General features: G+C 38.1%; 4 protein-coding genes, 3 non-coding genes and 1 pseudogene across 9 annotated transcripts; 3 read left to right on the top strand and 5 right to left on the bottom strand.

Moving 5' to 3' along the window:
* Positions 1 to 87: 87 nt before the first annotated feature.
* Positions 88 to 3,587, bottom strand: Y39B6A.27 (UNC93-like protein MFSD11). Its single transcript, NM_171581.4, has 9 exons — positions 3,489 to 3,587; positions 3,340 to 3,419; positions 2,583 to 2,770; positions 2,440 to 2,536; positions 1,972 to 2,100; positions 1,799 to 1,929; positions 1,260 to 1,448; positions 1,043 to 1,214; positions 88 to 443 (listed from the first exon to the last, which is right to left on the bottom strand). The coding sequence occupies exons 1-9, from the start codon at positions 3,570 to 3,572 to the stop codon at positions 92 to 94; spliced, it is 1,422 nt and encodes a 473-aa protein (NP_741671.2). The 5' UTR covers positions 3,573 to 3,587; the 3' UTR covers positions 88 to 91.
* Positions 2,129 to 6,090, top strand: Y39B6A.84. The gene is made up of 3 exons (NR_102120.1): positions 2,129 to 2,144; positions 5,147 to 5,165; positions 6,056 to 6,090. It is a non-coding gene; the product is annotated as an Unclassified non-coding RNA Y39B6A.84 (non-coding RNA).
* Y39B6A.25 (Tudor domain-containing protein) lies at positions 3,709 to 8,880 on the bottom strand. Its single transcript, NM_171579.6, has 9 exons — positions 8,837 to 8,880; positions 8,625 to 8,787; positions 7,914 to 8,096; positions 7,640 to 7,722; positions 6,917 to 7,148; positions 6,738 to 6,860; positions 5,462 to 5,938; positions 4,872 to 5,062; positions 3,709 to 4,003 (listed from the first exon to the last, which is right to left on the bottom strand). The coding sequence occupies exons 1-9, from the start codon at positions 8,860 to 8,862 to the stop codon at positions 3,853 to 3,855; spliced, it is 1,629 nt and encodes a 542-aa protein (NP_741669.2). The 5' UTR covers positions 8,863 to 8,880; the 3' UTR covers positions 3,709 to 3,852.
* On the bottom strand, positions 5,126 to 7,363 carry Y39B6A.83. The gene is made up of 2 exons (NR_102119.1): positions 7,344 to 7,363; positions 5,126 to 5,166 (listed from the first exon to the last, which is right to left on the bottom strand). It is a non-coding gene; the product is annotated as an Unclassified non-coding RNA Y39B6A.83 (non-coding RNA).
* Positions 8,881 to 9,507: 627 nt separating the features above from the next.
* Y39B6A.79 lies at positions 9,508 to 9,562 on the top strand. The gene has a single exon (NR_070209.1). It is a non-coding gene; the product is annotated as an Unclassified non-coding RNA Y39B6A.79 (non-coding RNA).
* Positions 9,563 to 10,559: 997 nt separating this feature from the next.
* Y39B6A.29 (UNC93-like protein MFSD11) lies at positions 10,560 to 14,863 on the top strand (the record flags this gene model as incomplete). 2 transcript variants are annotated; one of them, NM_001269910.3, is made up of 10 exons in its annotated part: positions 10,560 to 10,667; positions 11,233 to 11,312; positions 11,379 to 11,566; positions 12,080 to 12,176; positions 12,224 to 12,352; positions 12,565 to 12,695; positions 12,958 to 13,146; positions 13,620 to 13,791; positions 14,509 to 14,644; positions 14,695 to 14,863. In NM_001269910.3, exons 1-10 carry the CDS (start codon positions 10,578 to 10,580, stop codon positions 14,842 to 14,844), a joined length of 1,362 nt encoding a protein of 453 aa, NP_001256839.1. In that variant the 5' UTR covers positions 10,560 to 10,577. The 2 variants fall into 2 exon arrangements, with proteins under 2 accessions (NP_001256839.1, NP_001256840.1); NM_001269911.3 differs by lacking the exons at positions 10,560 to 10,667; positions 11,379 to 11,566 and having other exon boundaries at positions 11,231 to 11,312; positions 14,695 to 14,844.
* A 417-nt stretch (positions 14,864 to 15,280) lies between these two features.
* Positions 15,281 to 20,770, bottom strand: Y39B6A.30 (Protein-tyrosine-phosphatase). The gene is made up of 8 exons (NM_171577.3): positions 20,679 to 20,770; positions 20,550 to 20,630; positions 17,625 to 20,082; positions 16,693 to 17,445; positions 16,520 to 16,643; positions 16,086 to 16,339; positions 15,922 to 16,039; positions 15,281 to 15,752 (listed from the first exon to the last, which is right to left on the bottom strand). Exons 1-8 carry the CDS (start codon positions 20,704 to 20,706, stop codon positions 15,342 to 15,344), a joined length of 4,227 nt encoding a protein of 1,408 aa, NP_741667.2. The 5' UTR covers positions 20,707 to 20,770; the 3' UTR covers positions 15,281 to 15,341.
* Positions 20,771 to 21,509: 739 nt separating this feature from the next.
* Y39B6A.31 lies at positions 21,510 to 26,708 on the bottom strand (annotated as a pseudogene). Its single transcript has 8 exons — positions 26,589 to 26,708; positions 26,027 to 26,106; positions 25,891 to 25,980; positions 24,773 to 25,165; positions 24,565 to 24,694; positions 23,416 to 23,621; positions 22,285 to 22,640; positions 21,510 to 21,629 (listed from the first exon to the last, which is right to left on the bottom strand). Coding segments are annotated over exons 1-8 (1,495 nt in total).
* Between the last annotated feature and the right edge of the window lie 825 nt (positions 26,709 to 27,533).

Below are 27,533 nucleotides of genomic sequence, written 5' to 3'. Positions count from 1 at the left end.
TTGGCGCATTTTCGGTGACTTGACGCATTTTCGGAGCCTCGGCGCAATACTCGATATGAAATATCTGTGTAATACCATAAAACTTTTCAATTCAAACTTTATTCGCTTCAGCAATTTGCCTTAATTTCTCTAATTTAGCTGCATTCAGCTCTTTCTGCTCAGTGATTTTTCGTTCCATCACGTGAGTATTGTCAACAACTCTGAAGAACACGAAAATAGCAAAAATCGATAAACTTGGAAGCCCTAAAGTATAAAAATACAGTGGAACCATTGGAGAAAAGAAGAAACATATGGTACATGCAAATGCGTGATACATCCGGGCGACCGCAAAGGACTGTGACCGTCTTGAGGGCATTACGAGGGCACAGATCACACTTCGAACACTATTTATACAACAATCACTCATTCCACAAAAGAAGGAGATTATGAAGATTAGTGGGTAGCTGAAATAGAGAAACTTGATCGAGAAATGCGCCAATGCACTGGAAGTGCGCCAAGGCTTGTTGAAATATTACTTTTTGAACTCAGCCCACTGAGAGCTTCAAAATAAGTATAAAATCGACTATGGCGCATTTTCGGCGCTTTGGCGCATTTTTCGTGCCTTGGCGCAATACTCGATATCACTATAACTCTGTGATTTTTGTGTCAAAATTTGAACCACTAAAATTTTTGAACTCAGCACATTGAGTGCTTCAAAATAAGTATCATATCGATCTTGGCGTATTTCTCGTGCCTTTGCGCGATTCTGGATACAGAAATAACACGGCGAGTTTAGAGCCTGGCGCAATGAAGTTAAACGCAATCTCTTACTTTTAACGGTGGCTTCAAAATAAGTATAATATCGACTATGGCGCATTTTCGGTGCATTGACGCATTTCTCGTGACATGGCGCTTTTCTTGATGATCTTGTATTTCAGCGAGTTAGAAATAAAAAGTTGTAAAAATAATTCTTTTAAATTCAGACGGTCAAACGCTTTAAAATAAGGGCACTATCAACCTTTGCGCATTTCTCGTGCTTTGGCGCAATTTTCGATCCGCTTACCTATGACTAATCAATAATGACGGTTGACTAGTAGGTCTCATTGGTGCTTCAAACGGCGTTGAAGCATGAACCAAACAGCAATAAATGCACACAGCAAGTGCTCCAAGTACCATAGTTGGCTTCAACCCGAATCCTTTGATTCTTTTGCTCATCATGGAAATGACAATACCCACTGCAACAGGAATTAATAAAAAAGGCCAAAAAATCAATAACTTACTTAATACTTCACCAAGCCCGGCTCCCAGACTGTAAATTGCTGGAATATAGGTCAAGTGGGCGTTCAATTTTGTGAAATTCATTGCAGTTGGAAAAATTGAAAGCCAAAATGAGACGTTGAAGCCTCCGAGAATAGTTAGCGGAAGGATTTGCATCATTTTTGGTGAGATTACGGTACGGCAGGTTAGTTCTGGAAGGAGATCGAGAATTGCGCCAAGTATCCGAAATTGCGCCAAGGTTAATATTTTGATTATTTGACAGCTCTTGACTAGCTAGACTCAAAAAATTTAATTTTGTTTTAAAATTTTGTAAAAAAGTTTTTGAGTCAAGACTAGCTGATTTACGGTTGCATCGAGAAATGCGCCAGTGCACCGAAAAAGCGCCAATGCACCGAAAATGCGCCAAGGTCGATATTTTACTCATTTAAAAGCTCTCGGCAAGCTGAGTTCAAAAATTGTAGATCAAAACAAATTTAGAGACTCCTTGGCGCACTACCGGTACCGGTGCCTTGGCGCAATTCTCGTGCAGACTGCAACTTACTGAAAGATTCCCCAAACTTTTGCGGTTTCTCCCCACTTTCCAGAGAATTTTCGACACTTTTCGACGGAAGAAAAGAGAAAATCACAATTCCAAGAGATGCCATTCCGCAAAACGCTGCTGACAATAATTTTCTGAAATTTTTTTTTATTTTCGAAATTTTCAAATTTTCAAACATTTCAAAATCGCTGTATCTCCTCTCATGTCGTACTTCTTCCTGCCACGTGGAATTTGCAGTTTGAGGTACTGTAGGTGGGGTGCTCAGAGAGGTAATTGTGGCCAGAATGCCAGCTCCAATCATCAAACTGAAAATTGAAAGGTTTGGGGTGAGATCGAAAAGTGCGCCAAGGCACCGAAAATGAGTCAAGGAGTTTTTTTTAGCATTGTTTCAAAGATCTTGGGGAACTAAGTTTACTGATTTTTATTTGATCATTTTTGGATCAAAAATGGCTAAAATACGGTAGCATCGAGAATTGCGCCAAGCACTGAAAATGCGCCAACTCACCGAAAATCCGCCATAGTCAATATTATACTTATTTGAAGGCTCTTGACTAGCTGAATTCAAAATTTATATTCTTACGAAATTTGAAAATCTCCTTGGCGCAATTCTGGTGCCTTGGCGCGTTTCTAGTGCAACCACTTACCAAAAACATGATACCGACCAGGAAAATGACACATTTGTCTCGATAGTCTCCCGAGTTGAGTGGGCCGATAGATAACTTCCCATTCCCAAATAGAACGCTGGAAAATCGATATTGTATTGATTTTTTCACCTGAAAAGACTTACCTGCCGTCCCAGCACCAATCAGTGCACCGGAGAAATAATAGAAATAAGTGTTGAAAAATAAGAATCCCATTGGAAAGAGGGCATAGGATATTCCAGCAAAAACCAATAAAAATTTCGGAGTCGTGAGGTTTAGGATTGATGGGGCAAAGAGGCACGCGGTCATGAATGAGGCAAAGGTTACGGCTTGTCTTAAAATTTTAACATTTTTAGACTAAAATTTCTGAAATGTGTTTGTCAAGAGCTTCAAAATAAGTACCATATCGACTATGGCGCATTTTTGGTGAGCTGGCGCATTTTCAGTGACCTGGCGCTTTTCTCGATACCACTGTATTTGAGTGAGTTTTAGCCCGAAATTTCTCAAACCTAACCTGTTGAGATAGGCTTATTAACAGCTTCAAAATCAGAATAATATCAACTATGGCGCATTCTTGGTGCATTGGCGCATTTTCGGTGAATTTGCGTATTTCTCGATGCAGCTGTAATTTAGCGAATATTGAGCCAAATTGTTAAACAATATAGACTTGGCTGTTCAAGATCTTTAAAATAAAAAAATAATAATAATTGGCGCATTTTTGGTGCATTGGCGCGTTTTCAGTGCCTTTGCGCTTTTCTCGATACCAACGTATCTCAGCGAGTTTTACCTCAAATTGTTCAATTTCAAAGTTACTAAATTCAGCATCTAAAGCACTTCAAAATGAACAAAAATTGTCTTGACACAATTCTAGTGCCTTGGCGCATTTCTCGATACAGTACTCACCCATAATAACCCGCATATGGGCTAACTTTCTCAGGCGTCCTCTCGTGAATCGAATGAATTACTGATTCCAGGATGAATGACTAAAAATCAGAAAATTTCAGGAAAAAAGTTGCTGGCGCAATTCTCGATACAATTTAAAAAAAACAAACCTCCGAGTCATATCCAACCATAATACAAAGTTGCCCCAATCCGAGCATTGCCGAACATAAAAGTTCGAAATTTCTCTGCTTCATGGCTCGAAATTGCCGGTTTTTTGCAAACTGAAACTTTGGTTTTTAAAATGGTTATTTTATAATACCAAACTGCTGGAATTTGCATAATCTGGCGGCGAAAAGTGTACCCAATAGTGATATTGTGCAATGTTTCAAGATTCTGACTACCCTCTAACCTTTATTTAATCGAAAAAAAACACAAAAAATAAATTACAAAAAAAATTGTTGAAAATCAATAAATTTTCCATTAAAAGTTTCACTGTTTCCCTCATTATTTCCATCCTTTTCCTCAATTTTTTCTTCAAATCCACAAAAATTCCTTGATTCCTTTTGAATAATGTGGATGGCACATGGATCTGTACACGTGGTTGTCACGTGGCAATTTGTGGTTGACACGTGGACGATATATGTCGAGTTGGCGGCAGTGACCATCAATTTTTTGGGATTCAAGGCTGAAATTTCAAATATTTTGCATTGACAGTTAAATTTTCGAATTCAGCGTTTTGAGAGCTTTCAAAAAAGTATAATATCGACTATGGCGCTTTTTTGGTGCACTGGCGCATTTTCAGTGCCTTGACGCGATTCTGGATATTGCTGTATCTATGCGAGTTTGATCATAATTATTAAAAAACAACACTACTAAATGTACCTCGGAAAAAACTTCAAAATAAGTATAGTATCGACTATGGCGCCTTTTCGGTGCATTGGCGCACTTTTGGTGCCTTGGCGCAATTTTCGATACTACTTTATTAAAGCGAGTTTTGATCATAATTATTGGAAACAGGCACTACTGAATTTGCTTTAAAAAAAGCTTCAAAAGAAGTATAATATCGACTGTGGCGCTTTTTTAGTGCCTTGGCGCTTTTCTCGTGCATTGGCGCAATTTTGGATACCACTGTATTCAAGCGAGTTTTGATCATAATTATTAGAAAACAACACTACTAAATGTACCTCGTAAAGAACTTCAAAATAAGTACAATACTGACTATTGCGCTTTTTCGGTGCATTGGCGCATTTCTCGTGCATTGGCACAATTCTCGATACACAATTAACTCAGCAAATTTTAGCTCGAATTTTATAAAACTAAAATCATCCTACTTAATTTGTTGAGACCATTGAAATGAGTATAATATCAACTATTGCGCATTTTTGGTACCTTGGCGCATTTCTCGTGCTCTGGCACATTTCTCGATGCATCCCTAACTCACTCAATTTTCAACTTGGAGTTTTCAAATTTAAACTCAGTTTTAAAAATGTTACTCTAATTTCGTTGCCTTGGCGCTTTTTTCGATGCCCTTTGCGCATTTCTCGTGCACTCACAATTTCACCATTTGATCATTCAAACACGCTCCATTTGAAATTAATTTTCCTCTTAGTGGAGTTGTCTTCGATTTCTTGTCCCATCTGAAGTGCACATGAGCGCCACGTGGCAATTTTTGATGTAAGAATTGAGTTTCCGAGTGGTGTGGGTTATGTAGGTTGACTCCGCGGACCAAGGAAATTACGGTAACCTGGAATGATATCAAAATTCGAAAGGTTTAGACAATTTGGTTCAAGAGTAGCTAGAATAGAGTTGTATCGAGAAAAGCGTCAAGGCACGAGAAATGCGTCAATGCTGCAAAGTATGTAATATATCAGATTAGGCTTGTCGAGAGCTTCAAAATAAGTGTAATGACGACTATGGCGCAATTTTGGTGCGTTTTCGCATTTCTCGCGCCTTGGCGCTTTTTTTGACACATCTGCATCTCAGCGAGTTTCTGGTCAAATTGGTTCCAACTTAAACCATTGAAGCCAACTTGGCTAGAGCTTTTTTTTTTTTAATTAGAGTAATATCGACTATGACGCATTTTTGGTGACCTGGCGTGTTTCTCGTGCCTTGGCGCATTTCTTGATACTACTCTGAAACTCACCATAGGCTCTTCCATAAACAATCCATGAGCGGGGAGCAATCTAAAATCACCATTTGTCGGGCATCTCACATATCTACCGTAATCCACCAAAAGTACAGTATCGTCTTCACAAATGACTCCTCTGCAAACCATTCCACCTCTCAGCCGGCGATTGCTTATTGCAACCAGCTGATTTTCCGTACGAAGGTCCTTTGGAACACTTGGCAAAGTGTGCCACGCGTCATGTAGAGCTTTGTCAAGTTCTTGTCGTTTTTCCCGCTGCCAGGGGTACTGTAGATAGACGAGCTGAGAGTTCTCAATGTGCTCAATGAGCAAGAGATCTTGTTCGAAGCGTGGAGCACGTTGGCACTTTGGAAGACGTTTTATGTATTGCTGACGTGGAATTTCTGGCAGATGGGGTTTCTGGATAGAAGTTGGGAAGTAGTCTCCGTCACCGTGTTCCTCTTCAAAGTCCTCGTCATCGTCAAATTCTTCGTTCTGCAAAAAATCAAATTTTATTTGAAAGCACGCAAGAAGCTAAACAAAGTTATTTAAAATTCAAAGCTCCAAGCTCAAAATTGAGTGAGTTATGACTGTATCGAGAATTGCGCCAAGGCACCAAAAAAGCGCAAAGGTCGATTTTATACTCATTCTGAAACGTTTGCCAAGTGAAAAATGGTACTTTTAGTTTTAGAAAATTTGAGCTAGAATTCGCTGAGTTACTTGGGTATCGAGAATTGCGCCAGAGCTCGAGAAATGCGCCAAGGCACCAAAAATGCGCAAAGGCCGACATTATACTCGTTTAAAAGCTGGAAACATGGAAAATCCAAAAGTTTATACAAAAATTGTTTATTGTGAAAACTGGTGTCAGAATCAGCAAAATACTTAACTTTTTTATTTGAAAAAAAAACATTTCTACACAGCTATTGATATTGAATTATTCAGCAAATAAACCATCAATATTCAAATTTGTCTCGTTTCTAGCTTTAAAATAAGTATAATATCATAATTGGCGCAAGTTTGGTGCATTGGCGCTTTTCTCGTGAGTTGGCGCCATTCTCGATGCTACCGTGAGTGTTGAACAAAAATCTTTAAAATCAAAAGAATTGAATTCAGCTTAACAAGAGCTCCAAAATAGTTACAACATCGACCTTGGCGCAAGTTTGCTGTACTGGCGCCTTTCTCGTTCCTTGGCGCAAATCTTGATACAACGATAACTAAGGGAATTTTGTGCCTAGCCTATTGAAACTTGACGCATTTCTCGTGCTTTGGCGCACTTTTTGTGCATATCCCTCACCATTTTCTTGCAGTGTGTCTCCCAGCTTCTCTCAATTCTATCCAACTTTGCCACATCTTCAGGACGCCGGAAAAACTGCTGACACACATTGCGACCGGCAATTGTCGGATGGTAGAGGTCAATCTAAAAGTAAAATTATCGATTTTTATTGATTTTTTGAATTTTTTTTGTCAACCTACCAAATGCGGCTCATCGACAGACTTAATTTCGACACGGAACAAGGCTTGACACTCCTCAATGATATTTTTAAAATCGTGAAGATCCTTGATTTCCAGGTCATTAATCGATAATCCGGCAACTCGGCACTTCAGACAAAGGGGCGGAGCTCTGCCGAATCGGCGGGTCAACGGAAGAACTTTGTGACGTGGCACAAGAATTTGAGTTCCAAAATCGATTAGCTCGACGACAACACTGAAAATATTCAAATTCGAGTTATGCACGAAAAATGCGCCATGGCACGAGAAATGCGCAAAAGCACCAAACTTGCGTCAACGCCAATATTGTACTTAATTTGAAGCTCTTTGCCAATTTAATCTACAGCTTTTTGTTTCAAAATTATTGAAGCAATATTCGATGAAATATGGAGGTATCGAGAAATGCGCCAACTCACTAGAAATGCGTCAAGCATTCAACATTTTGAGAAATAACACGAAAATTTGAGTTTGCCTTGTTTCTAGCTTTCATTTGAGTATAATATCGGCTATGGCGCCTTTTCGGTGTCTTGGCGCACTTTTGGTACCTTGGCGCAATTCTCGATACCACTATAACTCATGGATTCTTGCTTCAAATTAGATGAAACAAGACCCATTAGACTCAGTTTCACACCATCTTCCATACGAGTATAATATGCACTACTGGCGCATTTTTGGTGCCGTGGCGCAATTCTCGTGCAAAAAACCTACTGGGCTTCTCCCGAAATCTGCGCAATACGTCCTCGATACCAAATTCCCAACTCCTGAACAGCACACGCCACTGGGACGAAAATCTGCAAAAAAAAACGGTGGTATCGATTTTTCAGAATTTTATCGATTTTTTCTGGAATTTATCGATTTTTCAGGATTTTATCGATTTTTCAGAAATTTATCGATTTTTCAGAATTTTATCGATTTTTTTCTGGAATTTATCGATTTTTCAGAATTTTATCGATTTTTCAGAAATTTATCGATTTTTCGTTACCTGATCTTCTTGAAACTCAGCAACTTGTGTACTTTGATACGTGGCATTCAACTGTTCCATTATCGATTTTCGGGCGGTGCTCAGATATTTTGGTTGGAGCGAAATTTCCACCGGGGACATGAAATGCGACACTTTTCCGTAGAACATTTTCTCATTTTCGTCGAATATCGGAGAATCCAGGTTCTGAAAATTTAGTGATTTTTCTGAAAATTTATTGATTTTGCTGGAAATTTATTGATTTTGCTGGAAATTTATTGATTTTTCTGGAAATTTATTGATTTTTCTAAAAATTTATCAATTTTTCTGAAAATTTATTGATTTTTCTGGAAATTTATCGATTTTTCTGGAAATTTATCGATTTTTCTGGAAATGTATCGATTTTTCTGAAAGTTTATCGATTTTTCTGGGAATTTATCGATTATTCTGGAAATGTATCGATTTTTCTGAAAATTTATCGATTTTTCTGAAAATTTATCGATTTTTCTGAAAATTTATCGATTTTTCTGGAAATTTATTGATTTTTCTGGAAATTTATCAATTTTTCTGAAAATTTATTGATTTTTCTGGAAATTTATCGATTTTTCTGGAAATTTATCGATTTTTCTGAAAGTTTATCGATTTTTCTGGGAATTTATCGATTATTCTGGAAATGTATCGATTTGTCTGGAAATTTATCGATTTTTCTGAAAATTTATCGTTTTTTTCCGATACCTGAAGTCTCTTGAAGTGATAGTTGACAATAACCGAGCTTCCCGGGTATTTCCAGGAGAATTCCGGCGCAGTTTCTTGCAAATTTCGGATTTTCCACTCAGCGCCGCCAGGTACCTCGATAATCTCACGGCATAAATTTGGAGCCGTTGCGGAGCCGACAAATCTGGAAAAAAGGGAAATTGCACGAGAAATGCGCCAAGAAAAATTCTTACCTGCCAAGACCACCGCCGAACTCCATCGATTGATTTTTTGAATTGATTTGTTTTTTTTCTCGAAAAGTTTCCACAAACTAACACGTGTCAAAACATGGCCACGTGATTTTTGGAATTTTGTTTTTTTTTCGGGAACACGGAAAATATCGTGATTTTTTTCAATTTAATTATTCCTTTTTTGCGATTATTTTTTGTAATCTTTGTGGAAAGCCGGTCATATTTGAACAGCTCTACCTGTGCACGGAAAATGCGCCAAGATACCGAAAGTGCGTCAAGGCACAAAATGTGCGCCAATATCGATATTATATTCATTTGAAAGCTCTTTTTGAGCTGAAACTAAACATTCCAATTTTGTAAAATTTCATTTAAAAATAACCGAGATCTGTGAATATCCAAAATGCGCCAATGCACCAAAAGTGCGCCAATATCGATATTATATTCATTTGAAAGCTCTTTTCAATATAAATTGAGTAGGGCTGATTCACAATAGTTCTGATGAAAACTTACTAAAATACTATAGTATCGAGAATTGCGTCAGTGCACCGAAAACGCGCCAAGTCACCAAAAATGCGCCAAACTCGATAATATACTCATTTGAAAGCTCTTTTTGAGCTGAAACTAAACATTCCAATTTTTTAAAATTTCATGGAAAAATAACCAAAATCTGTGTATATCCAAAAATGCGCCAAGGCACCGTAAACGCGCCAAGGCACCGAAAATGCGCCATAGTCTATATTATACTTATTTGAAGCTTTTTTCAAGGTTAGTTAAGTAGTTTTAGGTTCCAATAATTGTGTTCTAAACTCACTTAATTACAATAGCATCAAGAATTGCGTCAGGGCACCGAAAATGCGCCAAGCCACCAAAAATGCACCAATATTGATATTATACTCATCTAAAAGCTCTTTTTAAGCTGAAACTAAATATCTCAATTGTGTAAACTTTCAGGGAAAAATAACCAGAATTTACGTGTATCAAGCAATGCGCCAAGGCACCAGAAATGCGCCAAGGCACCGAAAATGCGCCAATATCGATATTATACGTATTTAAAAGCTCTCACCTTGCTGTATTTGAATATTTTACTCAAATTAGGTCCTAGAATACGATTTTTGTGAAATTTTTTTCAGTTTTAAGAAAACAATAGGAAAATTTCAGATTTCAAAAAAAAAGTATTTTTCATTGTTTCTTAAATTGAAAACAGGTTACCAATACTGTACAAAATAAGGCATATTTAATTGATTTATGAGATGCCTTATGTTGTTTTGATAGAAAAAGTCAAACTTCGACTGAATTTTCACATTAACCAAAATACTTCCACTTTTAAAAAAAAATTTCAAATTTTGACCGAATTTTTTCAAATTTAAAGTTTTCAATCTAATTTTTCAGATTAAAATTTCGATTTTTTACAAAAAAACTCATTCTTTGATTGTTTGAATTGCGATCAGTTTATGCACCGAAAGAACTCCCGAAAAACGTGGGTTTATTCAAATTTTCAGCTGATTTATGCAAATTTTAGGTTTTGAAAATGTTTCTGACCTGACCGTTGGGCGTTATTGTCACTTTTAGTCTTTGCTGGAACTTTTTTGAAAAAAAAAACAATTTTTTTTGCAATTTTTTTCGAAATTTTTTTTTCAAATTTTTAAAGCCATTTTTCCCAAAAAATAGTGAAAATGCTGATTTCTCAAAAATTGAGCTTATTTTAATCATGTTTCACGTTTTTTCCAGTAATTAACCGAAAAAAATGGCTCCAACCACTCGAAGGTATGAGCTTTTGAGTGCTGCAATGCTGGGATTCGGGCATTTATGTATTATGGTTGGATATGATTCTGGAGTGAGTAAATAACACATTTTTGTGTTTTTCTGTGTGAAAAATCACAAAAATAAAGTTTTTTGACCAAGAGCCGACAAATTTGAGCGGTATCGAGAATTGCGCCAAGGCACGAGAAATGCGCCAAGGCACCGAAAGTGCGTCAACAATTTATTTAATTTTATATAGTGCATTTATGTGAATTGTGGAATGTTATTTTTGGAAAAAAATTAGTTTTTAGGATTATTTTATTCAATTTTTCCAAATTTCCAAAATTTTATGCCGTAACCAATGTCATTCTCGGTCAGAAAATGCCAAAAGTCAATTTTTGTGTAAAAATTCATACTCAGCTCATTTTCAGCTTTCAAACGAGTATAATATCGGCCTTGGCGCATTTTCAGTGCACTGGCGCATTTCTGGTGCCTTGGCGCATTTCTCGATACACGAGTTTTTCAGTCATATCTAGCTCAGATTTTTATGAAATTTCAAAATTCCAACTTGGTTTGTTGCGAGCTTCAAAATAAGGGCAATATCGACCTTGGCGCATTTCTGGCGCCTTGGCGCTTTTCTCGATCTTCTAATTTTTCAGTCATTCGTGTTGGAATCCGTCATCCACTCAATCCACGAAAGAACCCCGAAGGCAATAGGAAAATATGCGGGATACTATGGGTTGGTTTCATTTTTTTTTTTTCTGGCGCATTTCTCGTGCCTTGACGCAATTCTCGATATTTTCAGACAGGCGGTAATGTACATTATCTACATGATTGGATGCCTATTTTCACCGTCAATTCTGAATGAAATTGGCGCAAAGTATATATTGATATGCTCCGCGATATGTTTCGCATCGTTTCCACTGGGATTCTTTTTTGTAAATTCCTATTACTATTATTTTTCACAAATGTTGCTGGGATTTGGCTATGCATGTGAGTAATATTTGAAATTTTGAACATTTTCGTGAAAATTTAAGTGTATTGGCTCGCGAAATCAGCGAGATCGAGAAATGCGCCAACTCACCGACAATGCGCCAGCGTCGATATTTAACTAATTTTATAGCTGTCTGCATACGGAATTTAATTAATGAATCTGTATAAAGATTGGAGCAAAAACAACTGAGAAATATGCGTATCGAGAATTGTGCCAAGGCACCAGAAATGCGCCAACTTACCAAAATTGCGCCAAGGTCGATATTATACTTATTTCGAAGTTCTCGGCAAACTGAATTCAAAAATTAAATCTGTAGGGAATTTGGAGCAAAACAACCGAGAAATATGCGTATCGAGAATTGCGCCAAGGCACCAGAAATGCGCCAACTCACCAAAATTGCGCCAAGCTCGATATTATACTTATTTGAAAGCTCTCGGCAAGCTGAGTTTAAAAAATAGGTTGTTGACGCATTTCCGGTGCCTTGGCGCAATTCTCGATACATTCTCTTTCAGTGTATTACCAAGGACATGGCGGTTACCTGACTTCCCACTCAACACGTAAGACCATCGAATCTAATATTAACATTGCGTGGTGTGTCGGATGCATTTGGTAATTTTAGACTCCACCCACAAAAGATTTTCTGTACATATTTTCAGCCTATTACTGTCGTCTGGGATTTTGGCGACGGTGACTCACATGACATTGGATTCTCGGGAAATTATGCAAAATTTGAAGAATTCCACAGAATTTGAACCAGTGGAGCGAAGATTCAGCGATTTGGAAATGTAGGTGAAGAAATCGAGAAATGCGCCAAGGCACGAAAATTGCGCCAACACACCGAAAACGCGCCAGCAATGATGTGACACTAATTTGAAAGCTCTGAGTGCACTGACTTTGAATATTCTATTGTGGACGCATTTCCGGTGTCTTGGCGCAATTCTCGTGCAGTTTTTGGTTTTTTTTTTTTAATTTAATATTGACTAGTTTTTTTTTCCAGAAAACTTCTGTTCGGTGTGTTCCTTGGCGCCAGTGTACTAGGAATCGTCAACTTTATCTCATGTCCTGGAAAAGATGTGACAAATTGTATTCAGGAGACCAAAAAGAAAGGAACATTTATGGAAGGATTTAGTAAGTGCACGAGAAATGCGCCAGCAAAATTTTTTGTCAAAATTTTTGAAATCCTCTCATCAAGAGCTTCGATTTGAGTATAATATCGATATTTGCGCATTTTCGGTGCCTTGGCGCTTTTTTGGTGCCTTGGCGCATTTCTCGATATCGAAGTTTCTCAGTGGTTTTTGAGCGTATTGAGCTGAAATTTTTGCATTTTGTCAAGATGTATCTACTTTTTTTAATTTTAGAATAATTTTTCAATTTTTTTTTTCAATTTCAGAACAAACCTGCTCGGCACTGACCTCCAAAAGCATGCTCCAACTTTTCCCACTGTTCACAGTGCTCGGGACTAGCTCCTCATTCTGGTTATCCATTTTCACAACTGCCATGAATTTTACGGCTGCTAACTCGAATTTGACATATCTCGCAGCAATATACCCATTGAGTGTTGGAGTTGGAGAAATTGGAAGTTAGTTTACACAATTTTTTTACCGAAATATTTCTTAATTTTACTTCAAACATTTTTAAACCAAAAAAATCAAATTCAGCGTGTTTCTAGCTTCAAAATGAGTATAATATTGCTATTGGCGCAATTTCGGCGCACTGGCGCATTTTTCGTGCCTTGGCGCATTTCTGGATGTACCCCTATTATGCTTGGTGAAGCATCAAATTTGATGAAATTTTGATAGTCAAATTTGTTAAGATGTTAGCTTTAAAATGAGTATAATGTTGCCCTTTGCGCATTTTCGGTGCATTGGGGCATTTTCCGCGCCTTGGCGCAATTTTCGATATCACCGTAACTTTACAAGTTTTTGGTTCAAAAACTACGAAATCAAATTTAAGATGTTGGAAAATGCACTAGCTTCAAAAAAGTACAGTATAAACCTTGGCGCATTTCTCGTGCCTTGGCACATTTCTCGTGTAACTAGATTTTCGTTTCAGCCGCTCTATTCATCACCCAAATGAGCCGACGTTTCAAAGACTTCAGCCTGCAGCCGACAATGTTAATTGGGGCAATTTTCTCGATTCTGGGATTTGGTTTGGTGCACGTTTCTACACCATATGATGCTCCAATGAGACCGACACAAGAGGTTCCTCTGCTTTTTGGACACAGGTAGGTCTACCGAAAATAAGCCAAGTCAATGAAAATGCGCCAAGGTTGATTTGTCTTTCAAAATGAAGATCGAAGTTAGTCAAATTTGATACAATTAATTTGATCAAATTTTGGCCAATAGTAACTAAACTATGGTGAGATCGAGAATAGGGCTAATGCACTAGAAATGCGCCAGTGCACTGAAAAATCGCCAATACTAATATTATTTTCATTCTGAAGGTATTAATGATACAAAAACAATTAAGTTGATCTCGTAAGGTTTGGTTTAAAGTTAACTGATTTATAAGCGTATCGAGAATTGCGCCAAGACACCAGAAATGCGCCAACTCACTGAAAAATCGCTATAGTCGATATTATACTTATTTTGTAGTTTTCAAGAATCGAAATGCAATTTATATACTTTAACCAAGTTTCAATGAAAACTCCCGGAGTTACGGCGGTATCGAAAAACGCGCCAAGGAAAATGCGCCATAGTCCATATTATACTCATTTTGAAGCTCTCAACAAGTGAAATGCATTCTATCTATTTTTATCAAGTTTAAGCCAAAATTCAGAAGATTATTACAGTATCAAAAAGTGCGTCAAGGCACCAATATTGCGCCAGCTCACTTAAAATGCGTCATAGTCAATATTATACTCATTTTGAAGCTCTCAGAACGCTGAATTCAAAAAAACTATGTTATTTTTGTACTGGCGCAGGTATAAAAAAGTTTTCAGCTACCTTGTGATCTCCGTCATTGGCGTGATAGTTGGAATTGGTGATTGTTGCTTGAACAGCTGCCGATCTGTGATTTGTGCTCTGGCAATGCCTGATCGGAGAGCTCAAGCTTTTTCAATTTCCAAACTTTATCAGGTAATCTGAAATTTTTAAGACTTCTTTTTTCAAACACTGTAATTTTTCAGGCCCTGGGCTCTTGTGTACTGTTCTTCGCAAGTCCCATCATTCCATTGTATGTCTATACAATTGGTGTCTCAATTCATTTAATAATCGCTAATGTGTTCTTTAATATAACTGCCAGAAGAACTCAAACAATGGAGAAAGATATGCAATAAATTTTCAGTATCGAAAAAAGCGCCAAGACACGAGAAATGCGCCTATAAAAATAATTTGTCTAACTGGAAGCTGGTAATTAGTTGAATACAATAAATTAAACTGGATGGAATTTGGGCCAGATCTGGCTAAACTAGACATGTATCGAGAAATGCGCCAATGCACGAGAAATACGCCAACACACCGAAAATGCGTCGTAGTCAAAACTAAAAATATTCACAAGCTCTTGGCAAGCTGAACACCAATATTTAAGTTTAGTTGGATTCAATGCAAAATGCACCAAATTAGCCGTGTATCGAGAAACGCGCCAAGGCACCAGAAATGCGCCAACTCACTGAAAACGCGCCATAGTCGATATTATACTTATTCGAAAGCTCTCATTACGCTGAACTCAAAAATCAATACGTCATTCTTCTCCTCTGTATAGAAAACAAAAACTTTCACAAAATATTCATCATTGAATTCAATACAAAAACCGGTCAATTTCAAGCGTTTTCTTCTACTTCTTCTTTCCAATTCCAGCCAATCTCTTGTTAACATTAGCAATCCTTCCCACCAATTCATCCCTATTCTCGTCAGACTTCTTCTCATCACACAATGCATCCGAATACTTGCTGATTGTGTCAAGTGCCAACAAACGATTGACTACATCCGTGAACATTGCCATTTGTTTCTCATACATCTTCATATCAAATCCATATTCTTTAATCAGACGGTACATGGTTCCCAATGTCATCCAGTACAGCTGAGAATTGGTCTGAACTCCATTCCAACGATGCTCGCGCACGTGTTTCAGAGCTTCAGTCAGTTCGATTGTCGGATCGGCTTCAACTTCACGGGCAAGACACTCGGTTCCGATGAAGGCCATGGATCTTCCGATTCCATTTGAGCAATGCACCACGATTGGCTTCTGAATATCAATGTTTAAGCTTTTTTCTAGTCATAACAATTTTCGAAATTAGTGATTTTTCACCAAATTCCACCAAAAACACCAAAGTCCGATAATTATTGATTTTTTCCAAAATTATCGATTTTTTTCGAATTTTTTAAAATATCGATTTTTCAAAAAAAATACCAACCTCGCTTTTCTTTACAATTTCCATCAGATCAAACAATTCAGCATGACTCTTTGGAACTCCATATCCAGTCCATTCCGAATATTGATAATGCATCAGAGTTCTTGTAGCAAATTTTCCGCTAAAAAATCGCATTTTCTTTTTAGAAAAAAAAAAGAGAAACTCACGTCGAATCGACAACTTCCAGTGTTCTTTGATTTATTTTCTTATTCAAAATATATTCCGTATTTTTGATCTTGATCTCGAACCGTCCGATTTTTAACTGGTTTTTAGTCTTGGAAAGGAATGGAAACCATAGTGGAAAGTAGTCGGTACACATGTCAGTCAAATTCTCGCGTTTTTGACCAAACATTACAATGTGTTCAACGTCGTATTGCATAAGCATCATCCAAAAATCTTCACATGTATTTGTCAGCGGTCCCTGAAACATTATCAACGTTTACAAAAATCGATAAATAGCGAAATTGTGAAAAATCAATGTCGATAATTTCTCTATCCTTATTTCATATTCAAAAAATTGATAATTCCAAGTTTTTCAGAAATTTGAAACTTGCCGGAAACCTACCTACATGCAAAAATTTCTGTAAGTACGTGTTCATACCTGTGTAGCAATGAAGCGGTGCGGATGACCAGGTGTCGGAATCCAGTTGGCATGAATTGGGACTCGCTGACCATCGACAATCACCTCAACAGCGGTTGATGGCTTACAAGGAACGTTGGGGAATCTGGAAAAAAAATAATATAAAGAGACTATAAATAAATAAATAAGGATACCTGTGCTTATCCTCCGGCAAGTATGTATACGACTCAGTGATATGATCCTTATCAATCGTCGACGCATTCACACTTTCAATCGTGGTATTGCAGAATTTGGCAGTCCTTTGATCATCCTTGTAATCCTTACTCATGATCCATTTCTCGATAATTTTCCTCTTTTCCTTCTCCTTCTCTACATTCAACAGTTTCTCTGCCTCATTGTCCATTTCTTTCTGCTTACGTCGGGCTTCCGACTTGTCTTCTTTCTCTTGAACTTTTGCATTCAGTATGGCAATCTTTTCCTGACCCTCCTTGACCTTCTTGGCGTCTTCAGCTCTTTCCTTCCGTCGCTCTTCTTCTGCGGCTTTGATCTTTTGCTCTTCAGCCTTCACCTTCTCTTTTTCTATTTTCACTTTCTCTTCCTCAGCCTTCAGCCTTTCCTCTTCAGCTTTCACTTTTTCCTTATTCCTTTCCTTTTCCACCTTCACCTTCTCTTCTTCTGCCTTCACTTTTTCCTTTTCCACCTTCACCTTCTCTTCTTCTGCCTTGAGCCGTTCCTCTTCTTTTTTCACTTTTTCCCTTTCTGCCTTGACTCTTTCTTCCTCTTCTTTTATCGCTTCCATCCTTTTTCTTTCAGGAATCAGCTTCTCGTTCTCTTCTTCAGCTTCTTTCTCTTTACATTTCTCCTCTCTTCTACGATTCCAAAAGAACACTATTCCACCAATCACAAGCACAACAAGTATTAAGACCACAGGAATGACAACGAAAAGTCTGAAATTGAACATGATTAGTGTCTCAGTATATAGAATTTTGCGCCAAAATTTTGTTTCACAAAATTCGAATTTCCTGCTGAAATGTTTCTAACAAAATTTCAATGTCCCGCCAAAAATTTTTTTTCAGGAAATTTGAATTTAGTGTCAAAATGAATTTAACTGTTTAAAACAACTCACATCGGAAAATCACTTGACTCATTGCTAACAGTACTTGCAGTGCTCGATCCAACAACAGCAGCTTGTCCGACACCTGTTCCACTTCCAGTCGGTACAGTACCAGTATCACCAATCGGACCACCATTACTAGTACCACTGCCAGTACCTCCTGTATTGACATCACCACCATTATTCTGAGGAATTGGAGGAGGAGCACTGATTGGCTGTTGAGAAGCAAAGAACAATTGCAAAAAGTTATCAAACGACTGGAATGCTGATGGAACATTCTGAAATTGTGTTGAATGACTTGAGAACTGCAAATCCAACACGGATATCTTTTCGAGAGTTTCTTTGGCGGCAAGTAGATCAGATTTAGTGTCTCTTTTCTTTCTTTTTTTTACAGAGGATGCAACAAGTGAACTAATCAATATCTCCAGTGCTTTCGACTTCTTTACTGCATCAATCTGGACATCAGGAATTGTAGACAAGTTCTTCAAAGGTGTACTGTAGCTGAAAAGTGTGTGAGCTTTTGATACATCAATCTTCGAGACGAAATCCTTAGACTTTGCAATTGCACCTTCCAATGAACTAATGTCATGATTGTGGTTTCCCCAAAGACTTTTCAGTTCAGACTTGTTACTAGACTTGTCAATTCCGACTTTTACAATTCCATCGACACTTTTCAGCTGATTAATCGAAGATTCTAGATCCAGAAGGCTGAAAATATTTTGAAGAGCACTTGCAGAAATACCAATTCCATCGGATTGATTCAATGACTCCAGAGACATCTGATTCAGTTCTAGTGTCACATTCTTTACACCTTTCTTCATTGCATCAGGAATTGATGTGACTGTAGGAAGAGCATCAGAAAACTGAGCTACTGATGTTGCAGTTTGTCGAACACTTTCCAATAGATTATCATCCAATACTCTCAACTTCTGAATTGTCTTAATAGCTTCAGAGATCACCAGAGATTCGTTTTTAACATTTTGAAGGCATTTGTTAACACTATTCTCGACATTGATCACTTTTTTGAAGTTTTCGTCTTTCCTGAATACATCTGATATTTTTGGAAACACATCATTTTTCAGACTATCCAATCGAACAGCATTAAACTGATTCTCAACACCTTTCACACTTTCCTGAATATTTTTTAAACCGGTAGAGTTTCTTATATTCTTCACAATTTCAATTACTTCTGCCACTGATTGTGTCTGATCATTGATATCTGTGAAGTTCAAAGATTTCACAAATGCAGAAACGTCCTTTTCCAACTGATCCAAGTCAAGTATTCTGGTGAAATTGTCAAAGGCAGTCAACCAATCACTAACAGTTTTCACGTTCTCAATAAATTCAACTCCTTTTTTACGATAGTCGTCTGAATGTCCTTTTCCGTCACAATCCTCATATTTTTTCACAACATCAACGGAAGAATTAGCATTAACTGGAATGAAGTACGGCTCATCCTTGAATTGCTGGAACTTTGTATGCTCTGGAAAGGGAACCTTCAACTTCTTGTTGACAGCATGCATAGTCTGAAAAGCTGATAGCATCGGCTCCAAGCTTTTTTGAATACTTTGTCCATCCATTTCCGTTGCATTTGTCATCTCAAAGAACCACTGATTTTGTACACCGTCTCTGAGTTGTTCCATGTCAATTAATCCACGTGAGAATCCAGAAGTGTACTTTCTTGAAGGAATTGATACCAGACGATCGGAAAGCTTCGAGACAGTCATCATATCACTTCTAGATGCTTCGTTAACTGCACTCAATGCGGATGCCAGATCAATATTCCGTTTAATCAGATTCTCACCGTCTTCCGTATACAATGGAAAATAGTTTTTACGAAGAGCCGAGAGTTTGATGACTGTATCTAACGACTTGAATATATTGGGTCCATTGAGCAGGATATCAAATGATGTTCGATTGAATGCCTTGATTTCAATTAGAAGCTCTTTCAGTGATTGGAATGTCTCATTGAAATATTTCAAGTTGTAATACCCAGAGTTTGGAAAAAGTGTACTGGTTAAGCTATTTTCCAAGATAACCGTAAAGTGTTCGCTGAAGTCTTTAAACAGTTCTTCAGTATTTTCGAACAAAGAAGAATTGAAATCTCTTTGAAAGTTTTCAACAGCTTCAAAGTATTCCACACTTCCAGTCAAATTAGTCACATCACCAATGAATTCCGACCTGAGACGATAATCCTCCCATTCCAAAGCTCGAGTTTCCATTTTAGTGGTCTTATCATTTGCAGCAACACTCTGTCGGACCTCTTTCAACTTCTTGATCAACTCCAAGATCTTATCAGGTTTATAATTGATTAGATCGGAAACATTGGCAGATCCTAAATTAAGCATCTCACCAACTACTTCATTAATCGGAATTGTTCCATTCATTAATCCAGCTTGCAGGGTAATTCCGTTGGCGATGTGAGCAATGATGGTGATGTGATCGAGGTAGTCCGTTGGTTTTGTAGATGCTGAAAAATCGATATTCATTGGAAAAAAAATCAATAATGTGTTTTTGAAAAATCAATATTTTTTTTTCAAAAAATCGATTTTTTTTCAAAAAAATCTATACTAATTATTCAAAAAAAAAGAAGTTTTTTTTTGTAAAAATCGATAATCATTTTTGAAAAGTCGATAATTTTTCTTGAAAAAATCAATAATTTTTTGTTGAAAAATCGATATTTTTGAGAAAATCGATAATTTAGTTTTGCCTGTGCACGCCAGTGCTAGTGGCCAACGCACGAGAAATTCGCATATTACGGTAAGTTACATAGGCGACCGCGACGCGACACGCGACGCTTACCAAAAACTGTGAATAACTGTAACTCAGCTGCCAATGAAGCTAGAGCTATGAAAATTTTTGTGTACACTTTTAATACATTGCTTAGAGTTTTGCAACTGTTTATGTACCTTGGCGCAATTATCGTAGGTAACATACCTTTTACAGAAACATTCGAGTTCGCTGGGCCAAGTGTGGTGCCGTTGAAGGAATACAGCTTGCAGAACATAAGAAGTAGTACTGAAAATATCGATTGTTTTGTACTTCTGAAAGATTACCCAGACTTACCGGTTTTGAATATCAAAAAAATATTCATCTTGCTTCGCTTCAGTTACCAATTCAATATTTGCTGTGAAGTTATCGATTATCGATTGAAGACTGATTGATTTGTTGTTTTTTGATGATTACAATTCAAAGGTCAATGGGGGGTAATACGTTGGCAATCACGTGAGGCTTTTGAAAATTTCATATTTTTCCCGTGTTTTTTCTAATTTTTTTTAATTTCCGGTAAAAGTTAATTTTCAGGATCTTCAGAGGGTGCTCGTGAGGTCTTTTTTTAAAATAAAATCGATAAATTCATCTATATGCCTATATGCCTACTTCATGGCTACCTATTGCTCCATATGCTAGGCTGGTTAGGCATTAGGTAGGCACAAAAGTAGGCACTAGACAAGTAGGAATAAGGTAAGCATACCTATTTTGGTAGGTATACCCATCTTATGTCTTATGGCTGCCTCTTGTGTGGCTACCTTCAAACAATTTACCTGCTTTCATAATGTTTCACTACCGCATGTCTGCCTACCTGCGTGCCTATATTATGCCTACCTATTATTTTTTGTGTCTGCTGGCCTACGTGCCTTCCTCATGTCTATCAACCTACACCTACATGTCTACCTTACGGCTGCCTGCCTAATGCCTCCCTACCTATCCAATGCCTACACGTGCCTACTTTGTGCATACCTGCCTACCTACAGACCTACTCCATCCTATTCTCAAACTCTGTAAAATTTCTATGAAAAATGGTTTTTTTTTTCGAAAAACAATCGACTTTATCGACATGGTGCAATACAAAAATTCAGGAATTCATACAAGTAGTTCAAGTAAACGACGGAAAAATAGTTATCCAGTCTTGATTGATCCAGCATACTTATTTTGCAGAATCGTTCGGGTACACTCAGTGAATTGCAGGCTGTTGGGTTCTGATGGATTGGCTGACGCCAGACGGGATGTTTGACTGGCCTGGAAAAATAGGAATTAGAAGGGTTAATACATTGAAAATGTGTAAAAAAACAAGATTTTCAGGAAAAAACTACCCTAGAACATGTAAATCAAGAAATGCGCCACAGCACGAAAAGTGCGCCAAGGCACCGAAATTGCGCCAAGGGTGATATTATACTCATTTGAAAGCTGGGAGCATGCTGAGCTTGAATTTCTAATTTTCATCGATTTTAATTGAAAATTCACCAAACTAGAAGCGAATCTAGAATTGCGCCAACTCACTAAAAAAGCGCCAAGGCACCGAAATTGCGCCATAGGTTATACTGAAGCTGGGGGCATGGTGGGCTCGAAAAATTGCTTTTCATAAAATTTTACTGAAAATTCACCAAACTAGACGCGTATCTAGAAATACGTCAAGGCACCGAAAACGCGTCAAGGGCAAAATTGTATTCATTTGAATGCTGACAACACTCTGAATTTAGTTAACTAATTTTCATAAGGCTCTGTGCTAAAATATCCTAAACAGACGCGTATCCAGAATTGCGCCAGTGCACGAAAAGTGCGCCAAGGGCGATATTATACGCATTTTAAAGCTGAAGAAGGGCTGAGTTCAAATTTTTTGGTTTTAATGGTTTAAACTCAAAATTAAAAAAAAATTATGCGAAAAAAAACTAACCGGTGTAATATTAGCCTCACATTTTGCTGCCTTAATCAAATGAACATTGAAATTGTTCTGAGCCATTGATTTCAAATTGAAGAACTCAATATGGAAGTGCCGGTCCCTGATCTCTACCATAAGACAATTGAACAGCTTGAACATCCTTGTCTAGATGCTTGTTATCATCTCCAAACCAATGTCTTCTAATCGATAATCGATTGATTTGTCCCGAGTGACCAGCCAGTGGACGGGCTTTATCACTGTCTGGACCCACGTAGAATTGCTGATCAAAGAAGAAATCGATAGTTTCGTCCAGTTTCATGCTGTTATTGTAAGAGTCGAACTTTTCAATGTTAGTGATCCACAGACGAATCCTGGAAAAAATATTAATTACTAGCAAGCTTTTCAAAAACTGAGCTAGAATCAAAAATTTTCAGTGAATTTGGCTCAAAATCAACAAAAATAGACAAACATCGAGAATTGCGCCAAGGCACGAGAAATGCGCCAAGGGCAGTATTATACTTAAAATGAAGGCAAAAACATGTCAAATCTATTGCATTTAATTTCAATTGATTTGGAGTAAAACTCGTTGAGCTAGAGCTGTATCAAGAATTGCGCCAAGGCACGAGAAATGCGCCAATGCACCGAAAAAGCGCCATAGGTGATATTATACTCATTTGAAAGCTCTCAGCGAGCTTAGTTCGAAAAATCTAATTTTAACGCATTTCCATTGCCTTGACGCGTTTTGTGTCCAGTAAAACTATAATTTGCAGGGTTTTCTGTGCACCAAACGTGCGCCAAGTTAAAAATTTTATTGAATTATAGCTTCGCGCTGGTAAAAGCTTATGGGCACAATTCAAACTAGTTTCACTTAAAAATAACTATGCTACAGCTGTATCAAGAATTACGCCAAGGCACGAGAAAAGCGCCAATGCGCCGAAATTGCGCCAAGGGTGATATTATACTCATTTGAAAGCTCTCGGCGAGCTGATTATGATTAGTTAGGTACAATGTGCTGAAAAACCAGTACAAAAAATTAAGGGGGAAAATTTGAAATTTTTCCAAAACTTCATCAGTTTCCATCTACTTTTTCCTAATTTTTAGCTTTAAACTTTAACAATTTTCAAATGAAATTTATATCACACTAACCAACTACAACGCTCTCCAATATCCACATAGAAACTCGAATATCTCTTCGGCAATTGCGCATTCTCCTCAGAAACCTTCCAAGAGTCGACCGTAATCAGTCCGAACGCTTTTTTCAAAGGATTCCGGGATCTGGTACTGTATCCAGTGCACACTTTCAACTGAGAACGCATTTTTGACATAGTTTGGATAACTGGAGGTTTGAGAACCTGAAAAATGACTTTTTAGTATTTTCACTTTTTCACTTTCAGCGCATCGAGAATCGCGCCAAGACACGAGAAATGCGCCAGCAGCAATATCGTACTTAAATGAAAACTGGAAATGAGATAATGGCAGCAAACTTAATTTCAGAAATTTTGGATGAAAACTGGAGGAGTTCTAAGCGTATCGAGAATTGCGCCAAGGCACTGAAAACGCGCCAACTCACCGAAAATGCGCCAACATCGATATTATACTCATTGTGAAGCTAATCGCAAGCAGAACAAGAAAGTCGTAGTTTATCGGAGTTTGAAGTAAGATTAACGTAATTCTGGGCGCAACAAGAATTGCGCCAAGGCACGGAAAACGCGCCAGCTCACCGAAAATGCGCCAATATCGATATTATACTCATTTTGAAGCTAATCGCAAGCAGAACAAGAAAGTCGTAGTTTATCGGAGTTTGAAGTAAGATTAACGTAATTCTGGGCGCAACAAGAATTGCGCCAAGGCACGGAAAACGCGCCAGCTCACCGAAAATGCGCCAATATCGATATTATACTCATTTTGAAGCTAATCGCAAGCAGAACAAGAAAGTCGTAGTTTATCGGAGTTTGAAGTAAGATTAACGCAATTCTGGGCGCAACAAGAATTGCGCCAAGGCACGGAAAACGCGCCAGCTCACCGAAAATGCGCCAATATCGATATTATACTCATTTTGAAGCTAATCGCAAGCAGAACAAGAAAGTCGTAGTTTATCGGAGTTTGAAGTATGATTAACGTAATTCTGGGCGCAACAAGAATTGCGCCAAGGCACGGAAAACGCGCCAGCTCACCGAACATGCGCCAATATCGATATTTTACTCATTTTGAAGCTAGAAACATGGTGAACTCAAACTTTGCACAAAATCAAGTCTCCCAGCAAATTTGAAAAAGTTATAACCAAAAAACACATACCGACAACAAATCAACAGATTTTAGAAGGCCTTTATCCAAATTGACAGGCGGCTTGAAGAGCGAATGAACTCCCTCTGGTTCTTCAAATGTCGACAAATATTTTGCCATGCGGTTTTGGTTCTTAGAGAAGCTGAAAAATCGATATTTTCGGGGGATTTCGGTGATTATCGATTTTCCGGCGGCAAAAATCAATAAATCAATATCTCACGAATCAAAATCGAATAGCGACGTGTAGAAAGTATTCTGTCTATCCCGAGTGATATGTGCAAAACAGAATCGACTATTCGTGACAACAAACGCCAACCGCCCACTCAATTCCATCTGAACACTCTGTTTAGTCTTGATTCCATTGTATTTATTGATTTTATCCACAAAATTGTTGGCCAACTCTACAGAATACGTAGAACTATTCAAATGGGTAAATGAAATGGCATGTCGCTGATTGAATGTTCCCTCAAGTACATTCCCATCTTGTGTTGGCTTGACATCGATTCTTCCAATTTGTGGATAAAATTTGACAAACGGACTCTTTTTCACAATATCCTCAACAATATGCAACACTGCGCCCTTGAATTTCGCATCAATAAAGTACACGTGGACTCTGAAATATTAACTTTTTTAGTTTCGCTCAAAACGTTTTTGAACTAAAAAATTCGAATTCAGCTTGTTTTTAGCTTCAAAATAAGTATAATATCGACTATGGCGCTTTTTCGGTGAGTTGGCGCATTTCTCGTGCCTTGGCGCAATTCTCGATACGCCTATAACTTTGTCAACTTTGATACAGGAACGCTAAGACTATGTTAGTTGAGTTTGGCTCGCTTCTAGCTTCAAAATAAGTATAATATTGACTATGGCGCAATTTCTGTGACTTTGCGCATTTCTCGTGCTTTACGCAATTCTCGATTAGCCTAGAACTCCACGAATGTTAAACGCAAATTACTGAAACTAAGTGTACTAAATTAGGCGTAATTCTAGCTTCAAAATAAGTATAATATCGACTTTGGCGCAATTTCGGTGAGTTGGCGCATTTCTCGTGCCTTGGCGCAATTCTCGATACACAATTAACTCTGCGAATTTTGAACTAAAATTGTTGAAATTAAGTTAGATGCCAATTGCTTGTCTCTAGCTTCAATGTGCATATAATATCACTGCTGGCGCATTTCTCGTGCCTCGGCGCAATTCTCGATACTCTTCTAACTCTGCGAATTTTGAACTAAAATTGTTGAAATTAAGTTAGATGCCAATTGCTTGTCTCTAGCTTCAATGTGCATATAATATCACTGCTGGCGCATGTCTCGTGCCTTGGCGCACTTCTCGATCACTTACGCTGCACACTCCTTTGGCGGCCACGCGACAATATCAAAGTCGACTCCGGCAAGATCCCAGATTGTCGCCAGTGTTGGTGGATGATCGGCACTGAAATTTATTGATTTTTTTTTGAAATTTTGAAAAAAATTGATACGTTCTCATATTGGTCAGTTTGTAGGAACCTTGAAGTGAATTGAGTGGAAATGGCATCTCACGTTCCGTTGTCACGTTAAGCTAAAAAATCAATAGTTTTTGTTGGCGCATTTCTGGTGCCTTGACGCACTATTCGTGTAGCACTAAAAGTGCGTTAGCAACACGTTGCTGGCGCATTTTTGGATTATTCACTGAACGTGTGCCAACAGCTTAATATTGCTGGCACATTTCTCGTTGACGAAACGTGCAGTATCCAAAAAAGCGCCAGCAACCCCAAACCGCAGGCGTATTTTTGGTGTAAGATCGAAAAAAGCGTCAGCAAATCACAATTCCTTGGCGCAGTTCTCGTGCAAAACCGAAAGCGCGCTATTAATTCCAAATTGCTGGCGTTTCTTTGGTGCAACATATGAAAAAAAAGCGTCAAGGCATGTTTGCTGACGTGTTTCTCGTGCAGAACCAAGAATGTGCCAGCAAGCTCAAGTTACTGACGCATTTTCGGTGCATAATATGAAAAGCGCTAACAAATGTTGTTTGCTGACGCTTTCCCAGTGCAGTTGACGCACTGGCGCTGCTTGAGTTGTTGGATCATCCGTCGATGAGTCCTGTGCAAATGACGATGACGTCATCATCATCATGACCATGACCACCAAAAATAAACCGCCCGTCTTCTTTGTACCAAACATTTCGAAATGTGGAGGAGGAGGAATCTTCTTTTCTCAAATCGGAGAAGTACCCAGGAAGAGCAGCAGTAGAAGATGATATCTCGATCGATGTGATTTTCGAATACTGATTATTGATTTTTTTGATTTCATACACCCCGGGGGGGGGGGACACGTGTCAGCGGGGTACTCGGGGGTCAAGGCGTGGAAATTTGAATTTTTTAAATCAAAATTTTTTTTTTGATTTTTTTTTCCATTTTTTCACGTCAAAATTTTCTCGAATTTTTCGATTTTTTTTTCGAAATTTCGTTTCCAGTATCAAAAAAAGGCTCCTTTTTGCTGGCGCACTACTGGTGATGCACGAGAAATGCGCCAGCAGAAGTTTGTTGGCGCACTTTTGGTGATGAACGAGAAGTGCACCAGCAACTATCATTGGTTAGCGCTTTTCAGATTCTGCACGCAAAATGCGTCAGTAACTTGAGCTAGCTGGCGCAAATCTGGCGATGCACGAGAAATGCGCCAGCAGAAGTTTGCTGGCGCACTTTTGGTGATGGACGAGAAGTGCGCCAAGGCACTGGAAATGCGTCAGTCGTTTTTTTTTTGGATACCGATAGCAATTTTCGTTAAAAGCAATTTGTTGCTGACGCACTTTTGGTGCTGCACGAGGAATGCGCTAGCAATTTTAGTTTGCTGGCGCAAATTTGGTGCACGATCGAGTAATGCGCCAACAATTTGAATTATTTTCTTACCACTTTTCTAGTTTTCGCACCAAAAAAGCGCCAGCAAACTCAATTTGTTGGAGCAATTCAGTTTTTCTCTGAAAATTCTGGGAATTTCTTTTAAAATTTC

Source organism: Caenorhabditis elegans, chromosome V (assembly GCF_000002985.6).
Source record: "Caenorhabditis elegans chromosome V".
NCBI classification, from domain to species: Eukaryota; Metazoa; Nematoda; class Chromadorea; order Rhabditida; family Rhabditidae; genus Caenorhabditis; species Caenorhabditis elegans.
Note: the sequence above shows the minus strand (reverse complement) of the source record. Positions and strands in the feature narration are given on the sequence as shown.